Source organism: Ptychodera flava, chromosome 14, assembly GCF_041260155.1.
Source record: "Ptychodera flava strain L36383 chromosome 14, AS_Pfla_20210202, whole genome shotgun sequence".
Lineage (NCBI taxonomy): Eukaryota > Metazoa > Hemichordata > Enteropneusta > Ptychoderidae > Ptychodera > Ptychodera flava.
This window is the reverse complement of record NC_091941.1, coordinates 5,165,160-5,188,351: the sequence shown is the minus strand read 5'-3', so window position 1 is coordinate 5,188,351 and position 23,192 is coordinate 5,165,160. Positions and strand designations below refer to the sequence as shown.

At 38.3% G+C, this 23,192-nt stretch overlaps 2 protein-coding genes across 2 annotated transcripts in view; one reads left to right on the top strand and one right to left on the bottom strand.

Moving 5' to 3' along the window:
- Positions 1–521: 521 nt before the first annotated feature.
- Positions 522–20,706, bottom strand: LOC139149050 (actin-related protein 10-like). Its single transcript, XM_070720570.1, has 10 exons — positions 20,515–20,706; positions 15,483–15,638; positions 14,144–14,252; positions 13,570–13,677; positions 12,551–12,618; positions 6,573–6,688; positions 5,372–5,448; positions 4,590–4,745; positions 4,000–4,201; positions 522–3,334 (listed from the first exon to the last, which is right to left on the bottom strand). Exons 1-10 carry the CDS (start codon positions 20,601–20,603, stop codon positions 3,147–3,149), a joined length of 1,269 nt encoding a protein of 422 aa, XP_070576671.1. The 5' UTR covers positions 20,604–20,706; the 3' UTR covers positions 522–3,146.
- A 102-nt stretch (positions 20,707–20,808) lies between these two features.
- LOC139149049 (ciliated left-right organizer metallopeptidase-like) overlaps positions 20,809–23,192 on the top strand; it is a 34,546-nt gene continuing 32,162 nt past the window's right edge. The window contains exon 1 of the mRNA XM_070720568.1: positions 20,809–21,735. Within this exon, the coding sequence (XP_070576669.1) occupies positions 21,420–21,735 (316 nt within the window). The 5' untranslated portion in view covers positions 20,809–21,419. The remainder of the gene's footprint in view (positions 21,736–23,192) is intronic.

Here is a 23,192-nt window from a genome sequence, read left to right as displayed (position 1 = left end):
CTTCTACAAATGTAAATAATGCACCATAATTTCTCATTGAAAATTTGTCTTACATATATTAGATACCCATCTAATTTAATTTGATATGAGTACGCTTTACATGTAACCTCTTGTATAAAACTTTGTGGTAATTTATGCATTTCTTGGCATTAACATAGTCACAAGATCGAGTTCTACTGGGGTCACAGTAAAATATAAAGTTGAAAAACACACCCAAAAAGGGGCATTTTCAACTCATGAAAGGGAGCAAGTTGAACAGGTTGAACTTGTTATATGCACCAAAATTGTGCATGAGTGTCTAGATCTGTGTGCATGTTTGTTACATGTATAGATAGAGTCAGATGTAGAACTCACAACATTTCAACCTTTGTTTTTCATTTAGAGAAATGACACCAGCATGGAACAACCAAGAGTAGAGCCAATGCCACACATTGATATGTTACCAAGGTTGATATTTTTAGCATTTGACCACTTTCAATATATACTGGTAGTCCAATAAAGAATGGCCATGGACGTCAGCCTTTTTTTGAGTGATAAAGTAAATTTTATTGAAAATGATACACCTAGCATTAGACTGAAGTGATTCACACTTGAGCATCTAGTCATCATTAATGGTGTCATCGTTCATTTGATAATCTCAGCTGGTCAATGACGATGCAAATTGTGATCACACTATACAGAGTTTGATGTACATACAATCCTGGGCATAACCTCAGACAACTGCCTCAACAGACTAAAAGTGTGAATTGTTTAATGGTAAAGGAGCTTATTAAAGCTACACGATTCTGTCATGGCAGCTCAAAACCAGCACCTTTTTCTGATGATTTCATGACAGGGAACTTCAGAGAAGCCTTCAATTTTTTCCTTAAAAAGAAAGTGTCTTCAAGTCAAGTGAACGCCATTCTGTGTCTTGTATAACTGGAAATGAACGCGGTTGCAAATCCTGCTCAAATTGATGAACTTCATGGTAAGCTTCGACACTTTGAAAATTTGCAGTGTAATTTATGAATATATAATTGTTATTTTTATTGATTTCTTTATGCAAAAGAAAATTTTGTGAGAACATGGAAGATTTTCCAATATTTTGAACACATTCTGGAAATCTTCACCAAGTACTTCGTCAGTTTCTCTGTCATTGTGTTTGAACTTTTGATAATTGAGCCTATAGAAGTTTCTCTTTAGTTGGCAAGTTAGGATCATACTCAGAAACTTGTGTCTGAACAACAGCTTCAAGCATATCACCTCTACCTACAGCTTCAGAAAAAACTATACTTGGTATCCCCATCTTCAATTTGCTCCAATCATGACCTTCCAGATCATGGAATTCTTTGACAAGAAACATATTTGTTCAGTATTGACGCGATTACTTGACAGTGAGTTAGTCTTGTGAGTCTCAACTCTCCTGCTTCAACTCCAATTTCCGAAAATTGTGCAATATCCTGCATGATCAAACTCAAATAACTGGGTCTTCAGTTTCTTCATAGTGTTCTTTTTGTTAATGGGCTGTTAGCTTATTCACGTTGGGATTCCTGATATCAACATACGAGATTTGAGATATGATGCTTACAAAGGAAGATTCATGCTTCTAGTCTGTTGTGGTAGTTGTCTGAGGTACTGGTATATAACCTTTGTAGAACACCTTGGCTAATTTTGAATGAAGTCTACCAACATATGTCAACAAGGGTGAATCTAAGAGGTATCTAAACTTTGGCCATGAAACAAATGAACAAAATGGCAACTTAACAGCTGTAAAGAACAACCATCATTAAACAAACTAATATTTATGCAGTTGCAGTTCTAATCAAGTGATTTCAGACATGCCCATGTAAAAAGATGTGATGAACCTGGATAAAGGTGCCTTGAGAGCCACCCACACTGAAATGAAATTGGAGCAGCATAATAACTGTACACAGTACTGTTATGGGAAGCTATCCCTCAGCCACACCTTGGAAGTGATTGGCCCACCATATCTAGTATTTTGACAAGAGGCCATTGGATACTATTCCACAACATATTTAGTTCAAGCATGGCTGAGACATGGCTAAAGAACTGATGCATAGATGGTACTCAGTCAGTGTAAGTTCAAATGATAGACCTTGTCTGGCAAAGGCAAATAAAATCTGAAAACTGAGCAAAGTATAAGGCAAATGGCTTTCTGTGACCAAAATAATGCCTTGTAATGATTTTTTTTCTTTTCAGAAAAAACTCATGATACTCTAAATTCATTTCAAAATGAATCCATCAACCACACAAAACACTTTGTGAGATATCTGAGTTAAAAGTCATCTCAATTTGATCTGTAGCAGTCTCCCAACATTTTTTGTTTTTAATTTAATATTTGCATCCATGACAATATCATAAACTTCAATGATGTACCAGTTACTTGCCCTGTAAGAATTTATTTCATGATTTAAGACATAGATAAATTTATTTGCAGTATGCAGTGAATTATCATTACTGCAATTTGACTTCTTTTGCACAGTGGCTTTCAATACATACTGTTATTGAAATAGTAACTGCTATACTCAATTGATCCTTACAGATTACAGATTCAGTTAACAACAATCATGATCATATTGTACAGATACAATGAAGAAACATGCAAAAATAAACAAAACGCCATGACAAGTTCCATGTATAGGCTAAAAATAGTGTTTTCAAAAATAACAGGCAATGGCACTTCTGGTTATTCAGTTCTACTTTCACTTTGTTCTAATAGACAATCTATAGATCTTGACAAAGCACATTTTATGTCCCTGAATAAACAAAAATGCAAAACGTGCAGATATTGACATCTTGGTAAGTTCTATCCATGACATTTGACTGAACATCTTGCACAATACTCAAATAAATACACTTGGAAAAGTAAATATAAAGCATATAAAACCACATTTTGAGACAGGGTGTATCACCTTGGAAATTTAATAAGTTAAGATCTAGACAAAAACGTTTTTTCAAAGAATCCTTCATAATTATTATAGTATTCAAGCTTTCAGAAGCGTACAAATATCAAAAAACATCTGTGTGTTTTGAATTCACATGTTATAATCACTCAGGATGATTAAAAGATGACTGGAAAATCACTGAAATTCCCATTCCCTGCATTTTCAGCCAGAAATCAGAAATTTGACATTGTTTTACAGTGCTCATTTTTCTTTTGCTAATTGCCTTGTAAGAGATGATAAGGGCAGAGTTGTTTTCTCCTTTGGAATGACTTCGGATTCCTGTGACAAGTCGTCCACGGAAGACCAATCCGGTACCCTTCCATGCTTCAAGAATGCATCCCTGGAAACTGATCTATGGGCCAAGATTTCCAAGGCACCAAATATTGCACCTGAAAATGGAAAGAATCATATTTTTCAAGAATTAATCAATACTGACTTTCAAATGAGCGTAATTGCCACAGGCTATAGCCTCAGATCCCATAAATGGAACATGTGAACGAGTGGAACCCTTTATTGCACGCTCATGGTTTAACTCATTCAACATCATGCTTTAGCCTAAACTCTTTGTTATCATTGGTGGTTGTGGACCTGTTTACAGACAAGTTGGGGTGTACAGGTTCAAATGGACCAAAAATCAAATACGAGGATTTGAAAATTATTATAATTTAGAAGATTCAGAACAAACTACCAGAATACCTTTTTTATGAAATGTATTCCTTACAAGCATTTATTTCCTAATTGTTCAAATAATAATTGAATAAATTTTCTCAGAACCTGGTATTTAAATTGTATTTCTACTGAAAACAAATGTAAATTTCATTACGTTTGTGACATGGTATGTGAATGAAGAATGATTTGATGAAAAATACTTGCCACTGACGTGGCACTCATTGTCAACTTTTCATGAACTAAAAAGTTCTTCCTTAAAACACATCAGGTACCCTGGTATGGTCGATTATACTGCCACAGGAACAGGAATATTTCAGGAAAAGAAAAACCATTACAAATAACGACTGTTGTTTATGCCTCCTATCAACTTCATAAAGTGACTAACCTCCAAACCAGGCAGTGTAGTTGGCAACAGAAGGGGGATTGTGAAACTTGATGGTAGTTAGAGGCAACTCTTCCTTGTACTTTGGTCGATTCAGCATATCAAGTATCTCAGCCTTGAGTCTCTGTCTGAACCCTGGCAGCAAACTGGTACCTCCAATGCACACTACATTGGAAGCTAACTCTTTCCTCATGTCTAATGGGCACTGAAATTCAGGCAGAAAATCTTTATGATCCTTGGTTTGAGTGTATAATACATGTATCTTGATAAGTTTTCAATAAGTATCTATTTTTATCATTATCTTCTTTCAAACACAAATCTCTGAACTGGATGTCCTTCAATAACTTTTTCTTTCTTTCATTGAAAGTCATATTTAGTACACACAATTCCAAAGTTATGAAAGTGTTGACTCAGATTTTTTCCTTAACTTTGACTTGGCAAATACGTCATTGCAGGGATAATTTTTTCAATGATAATATGTGCAGATAATACTCTGGTTTCTTATATTACTGCTGTTCTCAAAGTTCTCAAACAACATTTCATCAATATTCATGTCTAACATTGAGCAGCACACACTGTGTATAAAAACTAACCTTCAGTATGGAATCTAGAATCAATGTGGCTACTGATTGTTCATCATTGTCCAAATCAAATAACACTTCAGCACTGGTTTCTCTGATCTTGCCATCTATGTGCAGTATCTTGTCACCTTCTAGTGGATACTCCACAGAGGGTGGTGGAGTTGGTCTCTGAATCGCAAACAGACACTGAATCAATACTTCTGAATTGCATGTGCAGTGTTTCATCCAGGATGGCATCAACAGGGGGGATTTTCTCCTTTACCAGAAAATTAAGGTGGGATTTCACCAGTTAATGAGTTCTACTTGTATCTCTAAGGTGTGACTGGTACCATTTCATGGGGGGCTGGTCCCCCTTGACAAACGACTAGGGGGTGCTAATATGTCAACAGAGGGGGAATCCCCACATCCCCCTGTCTAGATGAAACACTGCATCATGTGGCATTAGCTTTGTATGATTTCCTCACTGGTTAACCTGCTAGATATGCCAAGAATATTTCTGTATACACTTCATTGTGCATAACAGATCAATGTGTATGACAAAAAATCTGTTGACACAAACCATTGATATTTCTGAGCATATATTTATCATTATATATACAACAGGGCTGACTTACAATGTTACGTGGGATCATTTTAAAATCATACACAAAAGAACTTTGTAAAACTGCAGAATAAAGTTTGGCAATTAATTGGACAAGAAATTACACAATCATGGAAGAATATTGACTTTCAAGTACAGAAAACTTGAAAAAGCATCCAACACACATCTTTGATTGAGAGAGTGATGATATTACCTTATTTGAATCACCATGCATCTGACTTTCATAAATCATCTTGGCTTTGGCAAGTTCAGGAACAAAACATGTCCTCACTGTAATTCAAGCATGAATGAAAAGATGACTGAAATATGTGCTACACACTTCAATACCATCACTGTAGAAATCATGCATAGTTATTTGAGTGACTGATCTCAGATGAAGGATGAAAGAAGGACAGAAGGTGAGTACTTTTGGACTGAGATGATGCTCAGAACCTTTGGTACTAATCATCTTGCAATGATTCTGTCTGCAGCTCAGAACCAAACTCACAATCACCAAGGACTCAAATGATTCCCTAAAGTCTCAACCATCAACTCAACGGAAGAGAGATCTCCAATAATTTTATCACTTCCTTATTATACAGTATGAAACCAGTAATCTGAAGTCTTGAATTTCTGTTAAATTATTGGATTAAGATGAATGCACCCTCCTATTACAAAGAATATATACAATACATCATTGTTTAACATTTGTCAAAATACATGTTCAGGTATATTGCTGCTGCTTGTGCAATTATGGTTTCAAGATCAGCTGCCTCGGATGACAAGTACATGATCAAATTTCTACAAAACTGATACAAAGCCACTGAAGACTTTGCATCTAAAATCATGCATTACACAACTTATGTCTAATGATGGAAGCTATGCTTACCGATGTTTAATGTAAATTTACACTAGAAAACTTATAATCTACAAAATCCTCACTCTTCTTGAGTTATAAGCAACAGAACATAAATTCATCATAATCATCATTAACACTTTTCCTGCCAAGTCCATATTTCACCACCAGGTCAAGATGGTTAAAACTAATGAAACACAACGTATTCAATATGATGTATTTAACATAATACTGTACATTTGAAGGCTGTTGAAAACATAATACTGAAACTTGTTTTTTTTTTGACAAAAGATGCATAACATACCAAGCCAAGTGGGTGAAAATACGTCATTTTTTGGCCAATACCGCTTTTACTGACTTGGCTGATGGGGAAGGGATACAGTTATTACTGTCTGGCAGGAAAGGTTAACACAAGTGATGATACGTGCATTTACCATATAATTGGCACTTGTGAATGACATGGTTGCAAGGTATAATTAGAGACAAAGATAGAATCTCGCAAACATTTATGCCATTAGTTGTGTGTTTTACTCAGTAGAATTGATTTTCTCTGCTTTACCTTTTATGTCTTCCAATATGTGTGGAGGAACATTACTCATGATTGATGACAGAGGCCTGTGACCAGCAGATTGTGTAGTTACAGTCCCATTCTCAAGAAGTAATGCTTCTAAATTGCTGAAATGGATGAAAAACCAATATTACTTTCGATAATAGCATTCATAAGGGACAACAAACAGGGGTAAGCAAATCAAGAAACCTGAGGTCAATGACCTCAAAATTGTCTTCCTGGACAAGCAGATAAGCAAGTCAAGCACAACATGAGTTTTCACCTCCTTTAGATGAATGGATACAGGCACAAACAGACTAGATGAGTATTACAGATTGTATCATCCGCTGGACATCAACTCAATGGAAGTACTGTTCATAGTACAATTACAAGGAAACATGTAAACAATACACAAATACATATTATTATACACCTGTGTCTTAATCCTATTGAGTGTCGTCGTACAGTAAGTTTCAGTATCAGAGTCCAATAACTTTCACGCGGAGTACAATAACTTTAGGTGTTATTGGATGCTATTTGACCTTTGACCTCAAAACACCTTTACATCAACGCGGGGGAAAAAGGAGAGACGATTTTAAATTTTTAACAAAAAATATACTTCTAAAGTTCACTACTTCACAAAGTTAATAGTAGTCAATCCAAAACCTGTGAATTTGAGTGAAATTATGCTGCTGACCTACAATTTCCACTATGTGCACTGCGCTGCTTGGGTTGAAATTTCGTTCTGTGTGATTTGTGGATGCGTTGAACATGATCACTCAGTGCAGTACATGACATGCATCCCAAAAACGCTTTAATTTTGACTTTTTCCTTGTAAAATTGGGCTAAAAAGGTGTATAATAATAAGGTTATTCACAAAATACCGGAATTTATGTTGGAGTACATCGTTCTCTTCGGTATTATTCTTGATGCTACGCATCTTGGACAATACCTCGGCTGCACAATGTACTCGGACATAATTCCCGGTATTTTGTGAATAACCTTATATTACTGAATTTCACCAATAACAGCCACACAATTGACATTGTCACAGTACCTCAAATCATAGACAGTAAAGGGGAAGACTCCCTCAACTGTTTATGTTTACCGTACTCGTCCGAGTATAAGCCCCTGCTCGTGTATAAGCCCCCCTACTGATTTTAGAGGATTTTAGAAAATGCATTACATCCGTGTATAAGCCCCTACCCTAGTGTAACTCAAATACAGAAAGGTTAGGAGAGTATATTTGGTCATTTAACTTGGTAAAATTAATTTTAGATAATAAAGAAACCATTAAAAGATGTTAAAACAATGGGAAACTGGAGTTCCCTTGACAATATCGTAAGGAAAATGACAAGTTTTTCCAGTACTATCTTGATTCTTTGACCCTACTCACCCCCGTCGCCTAAATAGAATAGTCTCACTCACGTCCGCCATTGTTTATTTTCATTCACGGCCACGATGTTTTCATGCTTGAAACATGCAGTTTCTTTTGTTTGAAGCAATTATCCTTTCATGTGTGAAGACTTTTCCTGGTGACTATTACAATTTTCACTGCTATGTTGTTGTAATCACAAGATGTAGACAGTTTGATATTGGAATATTGAGTTGCCTTTCTGTGTGGGCAATGCATGCCTGTTCACATTATTGTTGATCAGCAGCATACATGACGTCTTTGTTTCAAGTTGGGGTTTTTTTCGACGCTGAAATTTCACCAAAATGTCACTTGATTATAAGCCCAACTCCCGTATAAAAGCGCGAGAACCTACGAGAGTGGTCATAATGGTGGGATATTCAAACGTACTCGGTACGCTCTGGACGTCGTCAATGAAAACCGGTAATTTAGAAATCTACCGATTAATTTTTTTCTTGGAAATTGAGGGATATGTGTATAAGTATTTGGAGCACAATATACTTCGTTTCTGACGAAATTAAATTTAAAATGACGTCTGGAACAAGGAAAAGGATAAAATATTTGCGGTAATATCGCCGGTAGAACGTTCGATGTTCAGTTTGAATCTGCATGATTGACATGATATGCAAATTGCAAATGAGTCATGAGCGATACGTTGTTTACTTTTTACGTACGTAGCGTTGATTGTTCAACGCGGGGAAAAACACCAAATACTCGGAGCGTACCGAAAGATACAACACGGCACACACACTGTGTATAATAAATACATGCAAACACATTTGATTCGGTAGTTCTCTTTTTGGAAAATTTGTTGGTCCTGAAAAGGACCGTTTTCATTTATGTTGGCCTACCTGAGCCGTACATTTTACAGACAGGAAGGCCTATACTGTCATTTATGCCCGACATAAAGTACGTCTGGTATGTTCGGGTTGAGACCACGGACAAGTACCAGCACAAATTCTGGCATGATCTCTCACTTTGTCTACACTGTCTGTATATCTTCTGTCTTCTTTTCAAATTTCAAGTTTTACCCTCTAGTCAACGTACTGTTGAAAGCGCAATCATCGCAATGCGATATGCGTAACTATCGCTTACGCTTAGCTGTTTCCAAAAGTGATATACATTTTCTTTCCCGATCTAAAGCCGTGCATGCCTATGTGACACAAAACAAGTAGCCTCAAGAATCCAATATGCTGACATAACCGGTATTTTTTTGACGCCTGCTATCGCCTTCGGCATATTCGGTCGTCACTGCTGGGTCACTTATGATCTGATCAGACGTCGCCGGCGGCAGCTGAGGTCACGTACCAATCAGTCTCATAAGTTGCACTCAAGTGTCCGCGCTCGATCCCCATCACAGCTAGCTCCAATTCATTCCTGGCAAAGAAAATTCCCGAGGCTACCTCTAGTGCTCATCAGTGACCGCTATCTTCATAAAGCCAGCTGACATAGTGTGATTAGCAGTCTGACTCTGACTACCACGCGTTTGTAATGAACTAGTATCGCGACTGCGTGGAGAGTGTAGAAGTGCAAGTGCACTCGATTTGGCGGGATCGTTCAAAGTAGCGAAATACTAGAACTCACCATTTTATAAGGAGGGATGGACATTGAAATGAATACTCCGAGAGATCATGCGATCACTTTATTCTGGTTTTATTTTAGGTGATTAAATATTAACAGGTTTGATTTCTCAAATAAGTATTTTTCAGAAGCTTTTTGAAATAATCATAAGACAACAAATCGACACCACATTTCATTTCGGTCACCATAAAACGTGTAATCGAAGCCGGGGAATAGTCGTCGGTACCCTCCCATCGCGACAGCGCCGAGTTCATGAGACAACGAAATTTTGAAAGGAAACTACAACTACCATCCAAGAACTGTGGAAAACTACGTTTTATAATGGAGACACAGCCCTGCCTCGCTAAACTAAGGTCGAATAAGGAAAGGATTGTTTGTAAGACAAAAGCTCTACAAAATCGGTAGGGGGTGGACCATTGATACCTGGGGGGGGGGGGCTTGGAAGATTGGTGGAGAGCCATTATTTTTTTTCCCACGTGCTTCACCATGAATTATTTTTTTTCTACAGGGCATATGCTGGCAACTTTTTTTTTCACTTTCCTTCTTCGAGATATATTTTTTTTGTACCAAATTTCGGTGCAATGTTTGTTTGCTTGGTTTTTCACACCCAGTAACAAGATGCTGTTCTATCGCACACAGACTATATTCAAGAAACTAAATAAAGATATGTAAATACATGTACATATTTGATTCACTTTACAAAAACATATTTGTAAAATCATGTACATTTATGGCATTTACTTGTCAGTGTTGTCCTTACATTGAAAGTAGCCGGGTAATTTAAGAAAGTAGACGGGTGGACTGCGAGGGAGCGAAGCGACTGAGTGGCGAGTGAGCGTAGCGAACGAGGGGGGGGAGAGCGCGACAGGGGGTGTCCCCCCTCTCGCAAGGCGAAAATGAAATTTTGGAGTGGAAATGGTTTTCTCTGGTGGCATCTGAGGTGACATTTACAGACTGAAACAGTACTTTTGTTGTGTGTCTTAGACGTGGCTCACATACAACAAAACAAACAAACATGATTTTGTTTTGTTTGTATTTTGTTTTGTGTATTTTTATGACACACTTATGCTTTATTTGCAGTGAAGATGTAACATTTAATCTTAAATCACCTGCTGTCTGCTCATTTCATTGCCCATTTCCCATTCTTCATTACCACATAGTAGTTTCCCCAAAACCATCAAACTCATTCAATTCTAATCAAAACACATTCGCTTTTGTTAAGAAAAACATTGGTAAGATAATTCACTATAACAGTGTTCGCATTTACAATAAAACATGCGTATATAGAAAACTCATAACAATGAAAAAATGTGTAGAGAGTCGATCCAATGCGTAATAATATTACGCATTGGATTGAGTCTCTACGCATTTTTTCATTGTTATGAGTTTCTATACGCAAACGATAATAGTAAAATGTTTGCAGGCTGTCTCTCTTCTTGTGGTATTTTGACAAAATCCATACATTCAGATTTACACATTTCTGGAAAACACTGGTGAGCAATTTCAATTTCAGCATACTTCCTCTAATCAGAAGGTCATGTATACTGTACAATTGTTCATATTCAGTTATTGTTCCTCAAGCTTGAAATGGTTTATGCTTTATAAAACTCCAGAGCTACTGCTTGATTTTTATTGATGCTGCAGTGTGCATCGAACAATTGCAAGATTTTTTTTTTCCGAGTCGCAATGGTCCATAATTGTTTTTCCATCAGCCACTTAAAGCCAGATTTTTTTTTTCGAGCAACTCCACCTGGCATCTTTTTTCCCCCCAAATCTTCCAAGCCCCCCCCCCAGAGATATCAAATGTCCACCACCCCTAGACACTCGGCCAGTTGAGCATTGTGTAAATGCCACGTCGTCCATTGAAATAACCCACACTCGATAAATTTGGACATCTAGTAGGCGAATTTGCTGTTCTTTTAGAACTGTTTTGATTTTTTTCCGTTCTTTCCTGAAATGCGCATTTCTAGGACGGCGTTTCAAAACGGTGCTCATTATCAAGGCAAATACGACTCTGCAATCAAGACTCCCTGCAAGAGTGATGTACACTATGACGAGCCGAGGAAAACTCCGATAATAGATCCCGTGGCAGAAAAACTACTCGTTGGATTTCTGCATCGTTTACCCGTATACAAAGATGCGGATAGCTATTGCCACTGTCTTGATACGCATTACGTTGAATCATTCAAAAACGCGCAGAATATAATGACAAACGCTTCGTTTTCGGACGAGAAACGTATACCATGACGCATGAGATCTAAGGAGTGTCGATCGATCGCCTGGCAACGTCATCACGGTTTGTACAAATCCGAGGCGACGCCGCCGCCGAACCTCTGCTCCAGTAAGACTTTCGAAAAAGTCTATGTTCAAGACAAACTTATGGGGGAAATGAGTGGATGTATCGTACGGAAAGTAAACCGTAAAAATTGGGTGAAAATAGTATACGTAAAGTCACCGTGCAGTCAATTTTACATTATGTGGCTGCACGTTCTATTTTTGGAGGTGTTCAACCAGCTGTTTTAATTTGCTACTTTTTGTTCACAAAGATACCATATTACTTATGTTTTGCTCCGCCCATTTATCGATTTTTCTCGGTAGGGCCCTACCGAGAGTTACGGTTTAAGAGATTGTACAGTCAATTCTTTGGATGTGTAAGTCGATTTTGTAAGGGATAGAAAGATCGAGTGGTGTTGAAAAAAATCGTGCATAAAATTAGCATAAATTAAGCGTCTATGCCAGATAACATTGGGTTGCTCGAGTATAAGCCCCTCCACTAGTTTTACAGCTGTTTAGTGTTGCCGAACCGGGGCTTATACTCGGACGAGTACGGTAAACACTACCTTATGCTAATGGAACTGTTTGCCTAGTTGGAAATTGCTGAATTTCTTGTCTCCTTGATTCTTTGTCACAGCATTAGCGTTACCATGAAAACCAGCAAGGCAATAGTTACTTCAGATGTATGTGTAATATATAAGTTCAAAAACATATTGCTCACCTGTGTACAGCTTTTGCAGCAAGTGGTAATGCTTGCCAGCCCTTGATTATTGGAGTTCCTTCATAAACGTTCAAACAGTTAAGGTTTTTTAATATATGAAAAAAAATCAATTACTTGACAGTGAGTCTGTCACTGTTAGACAATGCAATTTACTTTTAGAAAAGATTTCTGAGCAATTGAAATGATCTCATGTCGCAAAACTTGATAGAGTCAAAGTACAGGTAATCATTAACAATCACTTTCAATATAAATTAATATCTGTGTCACTCAGCGAAAATGGTCTGCTTGACCTATGGTATTCTCATTTAGTTACTGAAACGACTGACCAGGTTAAAACCATGATATTGTTCAAACGAATATCATCTTGGAGGTGTGGTTTTTCAAAAATTGTTTACAAAAGGCAACGTGTGACTAGCATATTGCTACTGTTACTTCATAGATCATTGCCAGTATTCTTCAGGTGTATTCAATTACCATTTTTAAGTCACTTCTGCTTCAAATTCACATGAAAATTTTTCTTTGACTGAGCAGTTCATTGATGGAAACAATCTTTAAAGGGACATAAGCTGTAACTTGTGGCAAGTTTTTCAGTATTCTGCTTCTGTATATAAACTACCGTGTCTGACCCTAATCCATTTATCATGCTGAAATTTCGAGTATTCTTTTTGTCAACACAGCTTGTATGTGTGTAGTGATCATTGTTTATTGTTTACAAATGAATTCTAGTCCGGACTTGAATACAATTTTCAACGATAACAATGGAGATTATACTCATATAGGTTGTGTTGATATGCTAAATACTTGGCATTAAATTACAGTTTAGGGATTCAATGCAGAAAGTGTAGGGAAACCACAAAACAAAAGTTCTGAAAAAACAGCCAAAAGATACAGCTTATGGAGCTTTAAAGGAGGTTAAAGATTTCAAATCTTGTCAGCAGTTGTATGCGATGTTGTTTCTTTCTTGAGATACATGATGATTAAAACCTTTGCATTAAAATCAACGCTATACAAAAGGATATTGGTAGAACAAGAGTTTCTGTGTAGCCTGCATCCATGACAAGTGCACTGTTGATACCTAGAGTGAAAAGAGTCACCAGGTGAGACGGTGCAAAAAGGATTGAAGGCACCTGCAAAACAAAAACAGGAAAAATTTCTTTATAAATCAAAGTCATCTTGTAAGCTTATGGCTCTTTGTTGTGTTATTTCAGAGACACACTTGGATGAACCACAGTTTCTTGAAGGATGTGTTCTTTCATGATGATTGTATAGCACAGCTGATTTATCTACCGGTATTTAAGGCAGACACTGATTGGAAAAGGTTTTACTTAACCTTAACTGGAACCCATTCTGCACCATAGTGTATAATGAATGAGCATTGTTAAGTTAGAAGTGGTGTGATGTGATAAGAAACAGAACACAGTAACTTTATATCACATACCAACTTTTCTCTGCAACCGTGTCACTTATCTGTGAGGTCTAGTGTAGTATTTCACTTCTCTTTCTTGTGAAGATGGGATGTTAAGGTACAAAATATGCAGACCAATACTAGCAAAGTGTTTCCTTCTTGTAAATACTTTTTCTAAATGAACATACCTCATAGTGCCTGAAAAGTACTTGTGCCAAAGTCTCTCTGAAGAGTGTTGGACAGAGCACTGATTCACATATCACTACTCTTCTGTCGCGTGGATTAACTAGTAGGTGCCTAAAAAGACATGAATTGAAATATTAGAACTTAGATGCACAGACTTGACTCATAACATGTCATAAGATGAAGTTTATTTAAACAGTCACTTCACATTCTGTCGTCAACATACTAGTATATAGAACATGTCTGTACAACTCCCTACAATTGATTACTTACAGTCAAACAAAAATTTACCCATCAGAGTTCCTCAGGACCAAAAATAAAAACTCTTAAAACTTTGCATATCTTTTCCCTCATAAAAACTTAACAGATTATCAGTTTATGTGTCACCATTCTGTTTCTGTTCTTGATCACAACATTGAAGTAGGCAAAAAAATTTTACAAGTTCAGGAAAGTTGCTAATCTGGGAAGCCCTACAACAATGCCTCCTGCTCTTCCTTTGAAAATGTTCCCAGGGTGAATACTGTAAATACTTTTACCACGACAAATCAGTTGGACAGAGACTTGTAGACTTGAAAGATATTTAAATCTGATCTCTGATGTGGCTATTTTATTCTCAGAGTTGTATGCAAATTTTCAGCAATATACTGTAGCAGGACTGAAAATAGACCATGGGTTTTCTATAGAGAGGAGGCATAATGTCCATATACTTGTGATGGATACATTTAAATAATCAAAATGAAAGGCAAAATGCATTTTCATTGGCCATCATTTCCTGTGCCTGTCGTCCAAAGAAAAGGAATGACCGATTAGAATATTAGAAACGAAGAAGATTTCAGACTATGTACTGTCGGTATGAAAAGAAAAGATAAGAAAAACAGGATGCACACTGAGGCAAGTGCACTGCTCAATGGAAATGGGCAGTATGGCAAACCTGAACACTAAGGCTGACACTAGAGGGCTCACTATCGCAGGGTGTAATTACCCAAAATGACACATTTTAATGCACATCAGTTGAGATATTGAAACTTTGCTGCAAAGTTCCACAGTCTTTGTAATTTGCATAACAAAGTCATGGTCTGGCATTTCTGTGTTAAGTTGGATTGGACGGCATTTAGCTTGTCCAAAAGTGATCGACCAGACATGGCACGTCAAGTAATGAATAGTCTGGGCTACCATGTCATGGATTTTGGTAGCCCCAGGGAGAAGTTGGCAGTCTGTGGATGCGACACCACTGCTAATTTTGAGCCCTAGGCTTTGTTCAGAAACAATGCTGCATCCTGCTATACTTTAACATGTTATTTATGTTTACATGGCATTACAAGCAGATCACTCATTTACACATACCTAAAGTAAATATGATGTAGAAAATCAATCAATATGGCGTATAGCTCCTCAGAGTCAACAGCAAAGATGTCCACCTTGTCAATTTTTTCAGTACGAGATCTTTTAATTTCACTTGGAATAATACTTCTAGGTGAAGATTCACCGGCAAAACCAATTCTGTAGGAAAGACCAAACAAGATCAATATCCATGAAACATTACTGATGCCCATAACTGCTAATTTGTTGATGGTAGTCTGTTCTGCAAATGTAGGTAAAAAGTACAACAACATAAAAAATGTTTTATTTTTAATATCATGGTTAATTGAAGAAATATACCGTTAAATTCATGTACGGTAATTTCAAATCATAGAAGCATTATCAACATGAGGATCAAGTCCTTATTTCTTTTCCAACATGTAAACACAATCTGTGGTGAATCTATATGCATTCATTAGCTAAATCATAACCAATACTATGCACACAAGCACAAAAATTGCAATGGAGCGTGAACATCCACTGCAATGGTGTTACAGGTATTCAATATCATTTCAGCTTCTGAATTACCCAATCAGATTTGCTCATTTCTCCTTGTAACAGACATTCTCACACAGTTAGCTGTGATGTCATGGCAGCATCTTGAATCTTGTTTTGATTTACAGGCCTATGCGATAATTCTAAAAACACAGATTCAGAAAGAGCTTTCCCATCGTTAAACAATCGTTGTATTATGCAATATATTGCCCATAATTTATAGAAACTGTAGCCCAAAGCCCGCAACCTGCAAATTACGCACTTTGTGTATGCTGCTATTGACTGCGACAGGAGGCGCCTGTCATATAAATAGTCTAATGCTTCATAGTACTGAAAAGGGTCAGTGGATACTTCAACATTTTTTTCTTGAGAAGACTGATTTTTAGAAATGTCGTGACACTTTGAGGCAGTTTCATTTCGCACGTCCGGATTAGGATGATCGTATCTGACATTTGCTCCATGCTATTAATTTTCATTTTGCTTTGTTAGAACATGGAGGTAGCAGAGACCTCCATGGTTAGACCGCTGTTGATCATGACGCTCGTGGTGTCTTCCAAGTCTTTATTTCAGACTTTGCAAAACGTCCATAGGAAAGAAAAGAGTAAAAACCTAGGGCGAAAGTCCCTGAAGCTACTATAGACATGGATACAAAATTAAGTATTTCCTGACTCTATGAAATTATCTCACTAAGGTCATCTTAGGGACCTGTAAACCAAATATTAAAGCTGTTCCTGCCAAGTCGGTGAAAATCCGCTTGAAATTCGGTGTAGCCAGAATCTAAGCACTGGTGACCGTATTCTCCCAACCCGGTGGAAATCGGGCCCTTTTTGGGTACCCCCTTTCCTGCCAAGTCGACGGCACTACGTTTTGCTATCCCCTGTGCGTTTAGGGGTCATCCGAGGACAGGTTTTCTGACAAGGAACGCCTTTTCCCCTCGAAATGGGTTCGCAGGGAGTCGATAGACAAGGAAAGGTGCAGAAACCTGTCCGTCAGTCCCCCACACCCGAGGGGGCTGGGTTTTTTTTACCGCTTTTTAGCGGACTTGGCAGGATAGCACGGTGACGTTTTCTGGCGGAGTTGGACGTACTTGGCTGCCTGGCACTATAGAGATTGCTGCCGAACTTGACCAACTCGGCAATGCTAATCTAGAAGGCTACCTCTTGCAAACGACTTGGCAGATATGCCGATGGTGCGAGACGAAAGTCACTTATTCAGTTGTGCGTGACTGAAAATGAGAACGTATTTTTGACGGGACGGCTCGACTTGTTCCTCCGATGGAACGGATATGAACGACTCGGAAATACCATTACAAACTGGTGTCCGACGTACTAAGCTGGGCTTCAGCTCTGCAAGTTCAAGCCAGGCAACGTCCTTCACCGCCTTGGCCGTGCCATTCAATGGACGTAGCTTTGGATTTTTTATTTATTCCATCGTCCGAAGTATTGGCTCTGGTTTGCAGGCAAACGTATCCTCTTGCTGACGCATTAGTAACTACGTACGCTGTTTGCGTACAGAGAATTCAAAAGGTGACATAAGGTCAATAGCTACGGGGATACCGCCTGCAGTTAGCAGGGACTGTTTTTGTTATGCAAACCAGCTAGCAGTACAATATGGCTGCCAGGCATGTGGACACGTCGATGGCTAGAACAATGGAAGCATATTGCGTTGCACCCGTGCATCGCAAAAGTGAACTGAAGACTGGGGTGTAGTGACTGGTTATCACTGGTTAGCTGCAGCCCAAGCCATGTCGGTACAAACCCGTACCTGACTGAGGACCACTCGATTAAGTCAGTAATGAACGGTAACACTCGTAAGCCAACTCCCAACTGAGCTGGCTAAACTACGTTGAGCTGTGCTTCAATGGCTCAGCCATGTCGTTAATACAACGGCAAAAACGTAGTTTTTTGTGCTACACTGCCAAGTCGTTTAAGGTACGTATTCAATTGACCCTACCCTGGGGAAACAGGACAGGTTTGACGGTGCTTGCTGCACCCCTAGCACGACCCTCAGGTCTCTGACTAACAGACGAGTGAGGTGATGTTTGTGCCTAGCGGACGTGCGTAATACTGAAGGAGTTTATTTCCGAAAAAATAAACATGAAACGGCAATAAAATGACGCACTCCCAGGGGCAAACAAAGCCGGTGACCTCAATTTTTTCTGCAGCAACCCTTGAGCTCCTTCCCCTGTCTACGGGCATGTAGAAATTATCGAAGTCTAACACGTATAAGTACGGCTAAAACTACCCTGAAAATGGGCGATTTCTGCCAAAATGCCTGGCAGGATAACATGCAGGAGAGCCAATCTTTTGCAGGCACATATTATGGGGCGGTTTTCTACTGACTTGGTAGACTTGTTCAAGTCGGTGAATTAAAAAAAATAAAATCTCTTTAAATAGTTTCTCTTGTGTCTCTCCTATTTCGTACAAACCTATCCGATATTTGGCGGCTCGCGCCAGGTTTTCCCAGCGATTGAATGCGTCACGTTTGAGTCTGCGCAGTAGTGAGTTAGTTTCTGCCAGATTCACCGACTTGGACTTCTTGCAAAGTACAGGCGGTGAGACGGACTGTGTACACAGTGACGTAGAGCAAATACAAAATGATTGACAGCCCCCGCCGTTATTCTGGCCAATAAGAAGAACGCTTGCTAATAAACCTCTGCATGCATTAAAAGTTTGTTGTCATCTCCGTGCAAAGCTAGACATCGAGTACGTTTTATATCTGGGCGAATAATGGCATCAAGTTCGTACATCAACCGCGTTTTACAACTGATCGGTCGACCATCGCTAATCATGCGAGATTACCAAAGAAAGCTTGTTGAGAGTTACATTGAGGGAAAAGATGTGTTCGTCTGCGCACCAACCGGCAGCGGAAAATCACTGACATACGAAGTCGCTACACATTGTTTTAATTTCCATCGCTTTGGGCACGTAAGAGAACAGGCTACAACTGTAAGGACGGTGTCTTTTTCCATCCTTGAATAACCGGCCACGATTTCGCATTTTGTAACATGGGCCCAACAAACAACACAGATATTTTCACGCGTTTTCGGTGATAGAACAGAGGTCGTGCTGACTTTTGTGGGAGTGATCGCACTCGACATTTTGTCAACAACGCCATGTGAGTTTTATGCACGTCTCGTTTGGGTCAATTGGTAACTCCTCCCAATGTGTAAAATTTAGTGATGTCATCTTATGAATAATATATGAGTAAGAAAACGTCATCTCATGAATAATTTATAGCAACGCAAACCCTGCAAGAAAGCCAAGTCTGTGATTCCGGGTGAAACTCCGCTGTATAGCGTTCAGTCCACTCATCGCGTTCACCCTACTCATCGCGTCCACTCACGCGCGCGTTTCACATGAAAGCAAAATACAAATCATTGCGTTCACTCCACTCAAACATTCACAAATCACAGACTTGAACCAAGTCTACTGACTTGGGAGAATACGACAGGGCGCTTCCCCGGCAGGAAAAGGTTAAAGCTGTCTGACCACGGTTTTGAAAAAACAAGTGACCCGACAGTTGACAGAGCTCTGCTGTGTTATGTAAAGAATAACTTTTTGTGACACCTGTATTGATGAAGAAGGTGGATATCTTTGATAGCTCATTTCAGGATGGCCGGACCAAAAATGGCAAAATTAGCTGCAAATATACAAAATTTGATTTCATCATAATTTCAATATATTACATTAAGATAAAGCCTAGGAACCTGTATACCAAATATCAAAGCTATCAGATGAGTAACTTTTGAGAAACAATTATTATGACCAAAAATGGCAAAAATTGACCCAAAAATACAAAAATTGAAGATTTCATAAAATTTCAATATATCACACTAGGACAACCCCTAGGAACCTGTATACCAAATATCAAAGGCATCAGACAAGTAGTTTTTGAGAAACACTTTTTTTGACTTGGACCAAAAATACAAAATTGCAGATTTCGTCATATATTCAATATATCATATTAAGTTCATCTGTAGGAACCTGTATACCAAATATCAAAGCTGTTATACAAGCGGTTTTGATGAAATAAAGTTTTGACCAAAAATGACAAAAAAATTCCTTAAAAATACAGATTTGCATATTTCATCACAATTTGAAGAAATCTAAGTTTGGTTATCCCTAGGGACCTGTATACCAAATAACAATGCTGTCTGACCAGCAGTTATGAAGTAGAAGATTTTTACCAAAAACGCCTTTTTTTGGCGCTAATTTGCATATTTTCAACAATATCAAAAAATTTAAAAAAAAGGTAGTTTCTCAGAATCATATTTTTCATTTACACAATAAATATCAAATCAGTAAGTACTGCGGTTCTCAAGATATTTGAGTGGACGGACGCCTCACAAACGGACATACATACATACATACATACATACATACATACATACAGACTGACGACGGACGCCGGACGGATACCCATCCCAATAGCTTCTATAGCTATAGTCTAGACTATAGTCTATATACTATAGTGTAGCTAAAAAATCAGAATCAGTTTATGTGAATATGATGTTACTTACTTGGTGTAAGCGGCCCCAATGTCGAGAATGACCGCAGTTTTTTCTCCTGCCGTACCAAGCCCTTCAAACAAGGGCATTTTTGTCGTCATGATTACCACTGAACGACCAGTTGTTGTACAATTTCAGTTGTTGAGGTGGGATGGGTAGCCTACTCAGTCAGTGGCAGCCATGATGTTTGTGTGCTTGTTGAAATTTTCTCAACAGATTAGTAATAGTCCAATCAAAGGAACTCTTTTAAACTAGCTAAACCTTCACCAATCAGAAATATCGTTTCTCAGTGGGAATGGTTGAAGTAATGAGATGTAAATAAGATGTAGATTACTTACCGTACCGCACCGCTCCGCTGACATTTTTACACTCAGGTGAGAGACATTGAAACGAGGGAAAATAGTAAAATCATCGCGGGAGGAATATTTTCATGTGCTCAATTTGTTGTTGAAACATCTGCTACTACCCTTGTTTCGTCGTAACGTAAGGTAAAATTGTTTTATTTAACGGCAATGCCAAAAATCCGAACAGGTATAGGCATTACTTTGAAAACATGTCGTGTGTGTAGTGTCGTAGCGAGTGCTCTGAAGTGAGGAAAGTTTGGCACGAACAACAGGAGGCATGGTAACTTTTTGGTGTTCTCTAACAATATGCGATCGAGAAAACCATGAGGAATGATACAGGAGGTTATGTTTGGCTAAATATGGATCAAATGAACTGGAAGGAATAGGCTAGAAATGCCACCAGAAACTTCAACTACGTCAGTATACACCAGATTACAATAGACATTGTCTGACTATATATACAAAGCTCTGTGCGGTCGAAGTTGACATATTCGCCGTCGGAACAGACAGGTACACCGGGCGTGTGTCAGTTACCGACCCTAATCACAAAAGAAGTAGTCGTACCCGCGAGACATGGTAATTGGGCCAGGATGGCTACTTTTACTTCTTTGTACGACGGCAGCCCTTTGCCCGAAAATGAACACCTACTCCGCGACACCAGTGTGTATCTCTGACGACATTCAACCAACCAATGTTTCAAGGAGTTACGTGCAATATAGTAAGAGGTCCACGTTAAGATGGAAGAGATCGGTTGCTGAGGACCACTATGAACCTATCAGGATCGAAGTGATGTTTTCCAATCTTGACGAAGAACTTGATGAACTACGGCAAGAACGTTTACAGAGGGTCGTGAGACGAGCTATCAGAATTATACAAGGGTTTCTCTCTGGTAAGAAACATTTTTACCTTCATTCCTGCACTGTTAAAGTTGTAGACTGCTGCCGAATGATAATATTGAATTGCAGTGCAAGAAAAGTTCAGTCAAGTGGATGCAATCAAAGGCTCCTTACCTTCTTGGGGTTTGATGTTATTTTAGAGTGACAGGAACAAGCAGTTCTGCTTATTGCTCAAGAAGACTTCTTTCCAGTTTACTGCAATTGAAGCTTTCACTGCCCATGAATATCTTTAAGAAGAATAATGGGTAAAATTATTTAAAGATTTTCCTTTCAGTGGTTTCAAAGATTTGCCAAAGTGCCGGAAAATGTTTCAGAGTCCAAAATGGCATTTTGTTAAGACAGCAGACAGAAAGCTGTCAATTGTTGCCTTGTGCCGCTTGTACAAATGATCATCTTGCTGTATTACAGCATCTACCCAAGATGAATTTTGTGCACTGTGACACATCTTGTTCCTACAAGAGCAAATGTTGGATATTTCATGAACGAATACTACTTTTGTCATTCTGCATTGACACTTCTATGACTAAGTTTGAACTGCAAGTTGACAAATTGTATTGAAATACAACTTTGTACTTTCAAATGGTCAGTTTGTGTTTCTTCAACTACAAGATTAGCCAGATGAGTTAAAAAAGTCATAAATAATTTAGATACAGAGATGTTAACGCTGATATTTTCCAAAGCTAGAACAAGGCAGATGTGCTTATACTACCAGTGAAGAACTACAACGTCTCATGGAACCAAAAATCTTGACAGAGATATATAGAGTGTATGCTAATTGTTGTACATGTAAAGTTTTTACAACAAATTGAAACATTAAAAACTAAAAATATTAAATCACACAATTTTTATCACAACTGGAAGTTGTGATATAGAGGTGGTTTCAACCGGTGTTTGATGTCGTCCATTTCCGTAAACGACAAAAAGTCAAAAACTGCTGAACAGACTGCGTTGATATTTGATACCGATACATAGACTGGTTCCAAGGTTCCAATTCCGAAAAATGGAGCCAAACGGAGTGCCGGTTAGATAGTTTTGGGAAATTTCTAACCCCCCTTTTTATCTAATTGATTTTAGGGGTCTTTCATATATGTAGTTTTGGAATGTACACCAATCCTGCATTGTGGACTGTTTTATGAGTTGTTGAACAGAAATGAGGTTTTGATGAATGTTAGAAATATGCAGGATGGCTGATTCGAAGTATAAGAGATTTCTATGGTCTTTTGGGCATCAAAAGCATTAAAAAAAAACATATTTCATAGTTTAGATTCTCACTTTTGAGATGACCCTAGGCATTTGTTAAGTAAACATCCTTGAGTCAATATACAGACTTTGACATTCCAGAGATTAAGTATCCACAACCTCACATGTTACAGTCTTTCACTACAATGGTATGGCCCAAACCCATTGTTATCAATGGAGAGTGTGGACCTGTCTACAGGAAATTGGGGTG

Coding starts and splice junctions, on each gene's coding strand:
- LOC139149050 (XM_070720570.1), bottom strand. CDS start 20,603: ATGACGACAAAAATGCCCTTGTTTGAAGGGCTTGGTACGGCAGGAGAA. Junction 14,253..15,482: donor CTACATCATATTTACTTTAG/GTATGTGTAAAT, acceptor ATGTCTTTTTAG/GCACCTACTAGTTAATCCAC. Junction 5,449..6,572: donor CATATTGGAAGACATAAAAG/GTAAAGCAGAGA, acceptor CTTGAATTACAG/TGAGGACATGTTTTGTTCCT.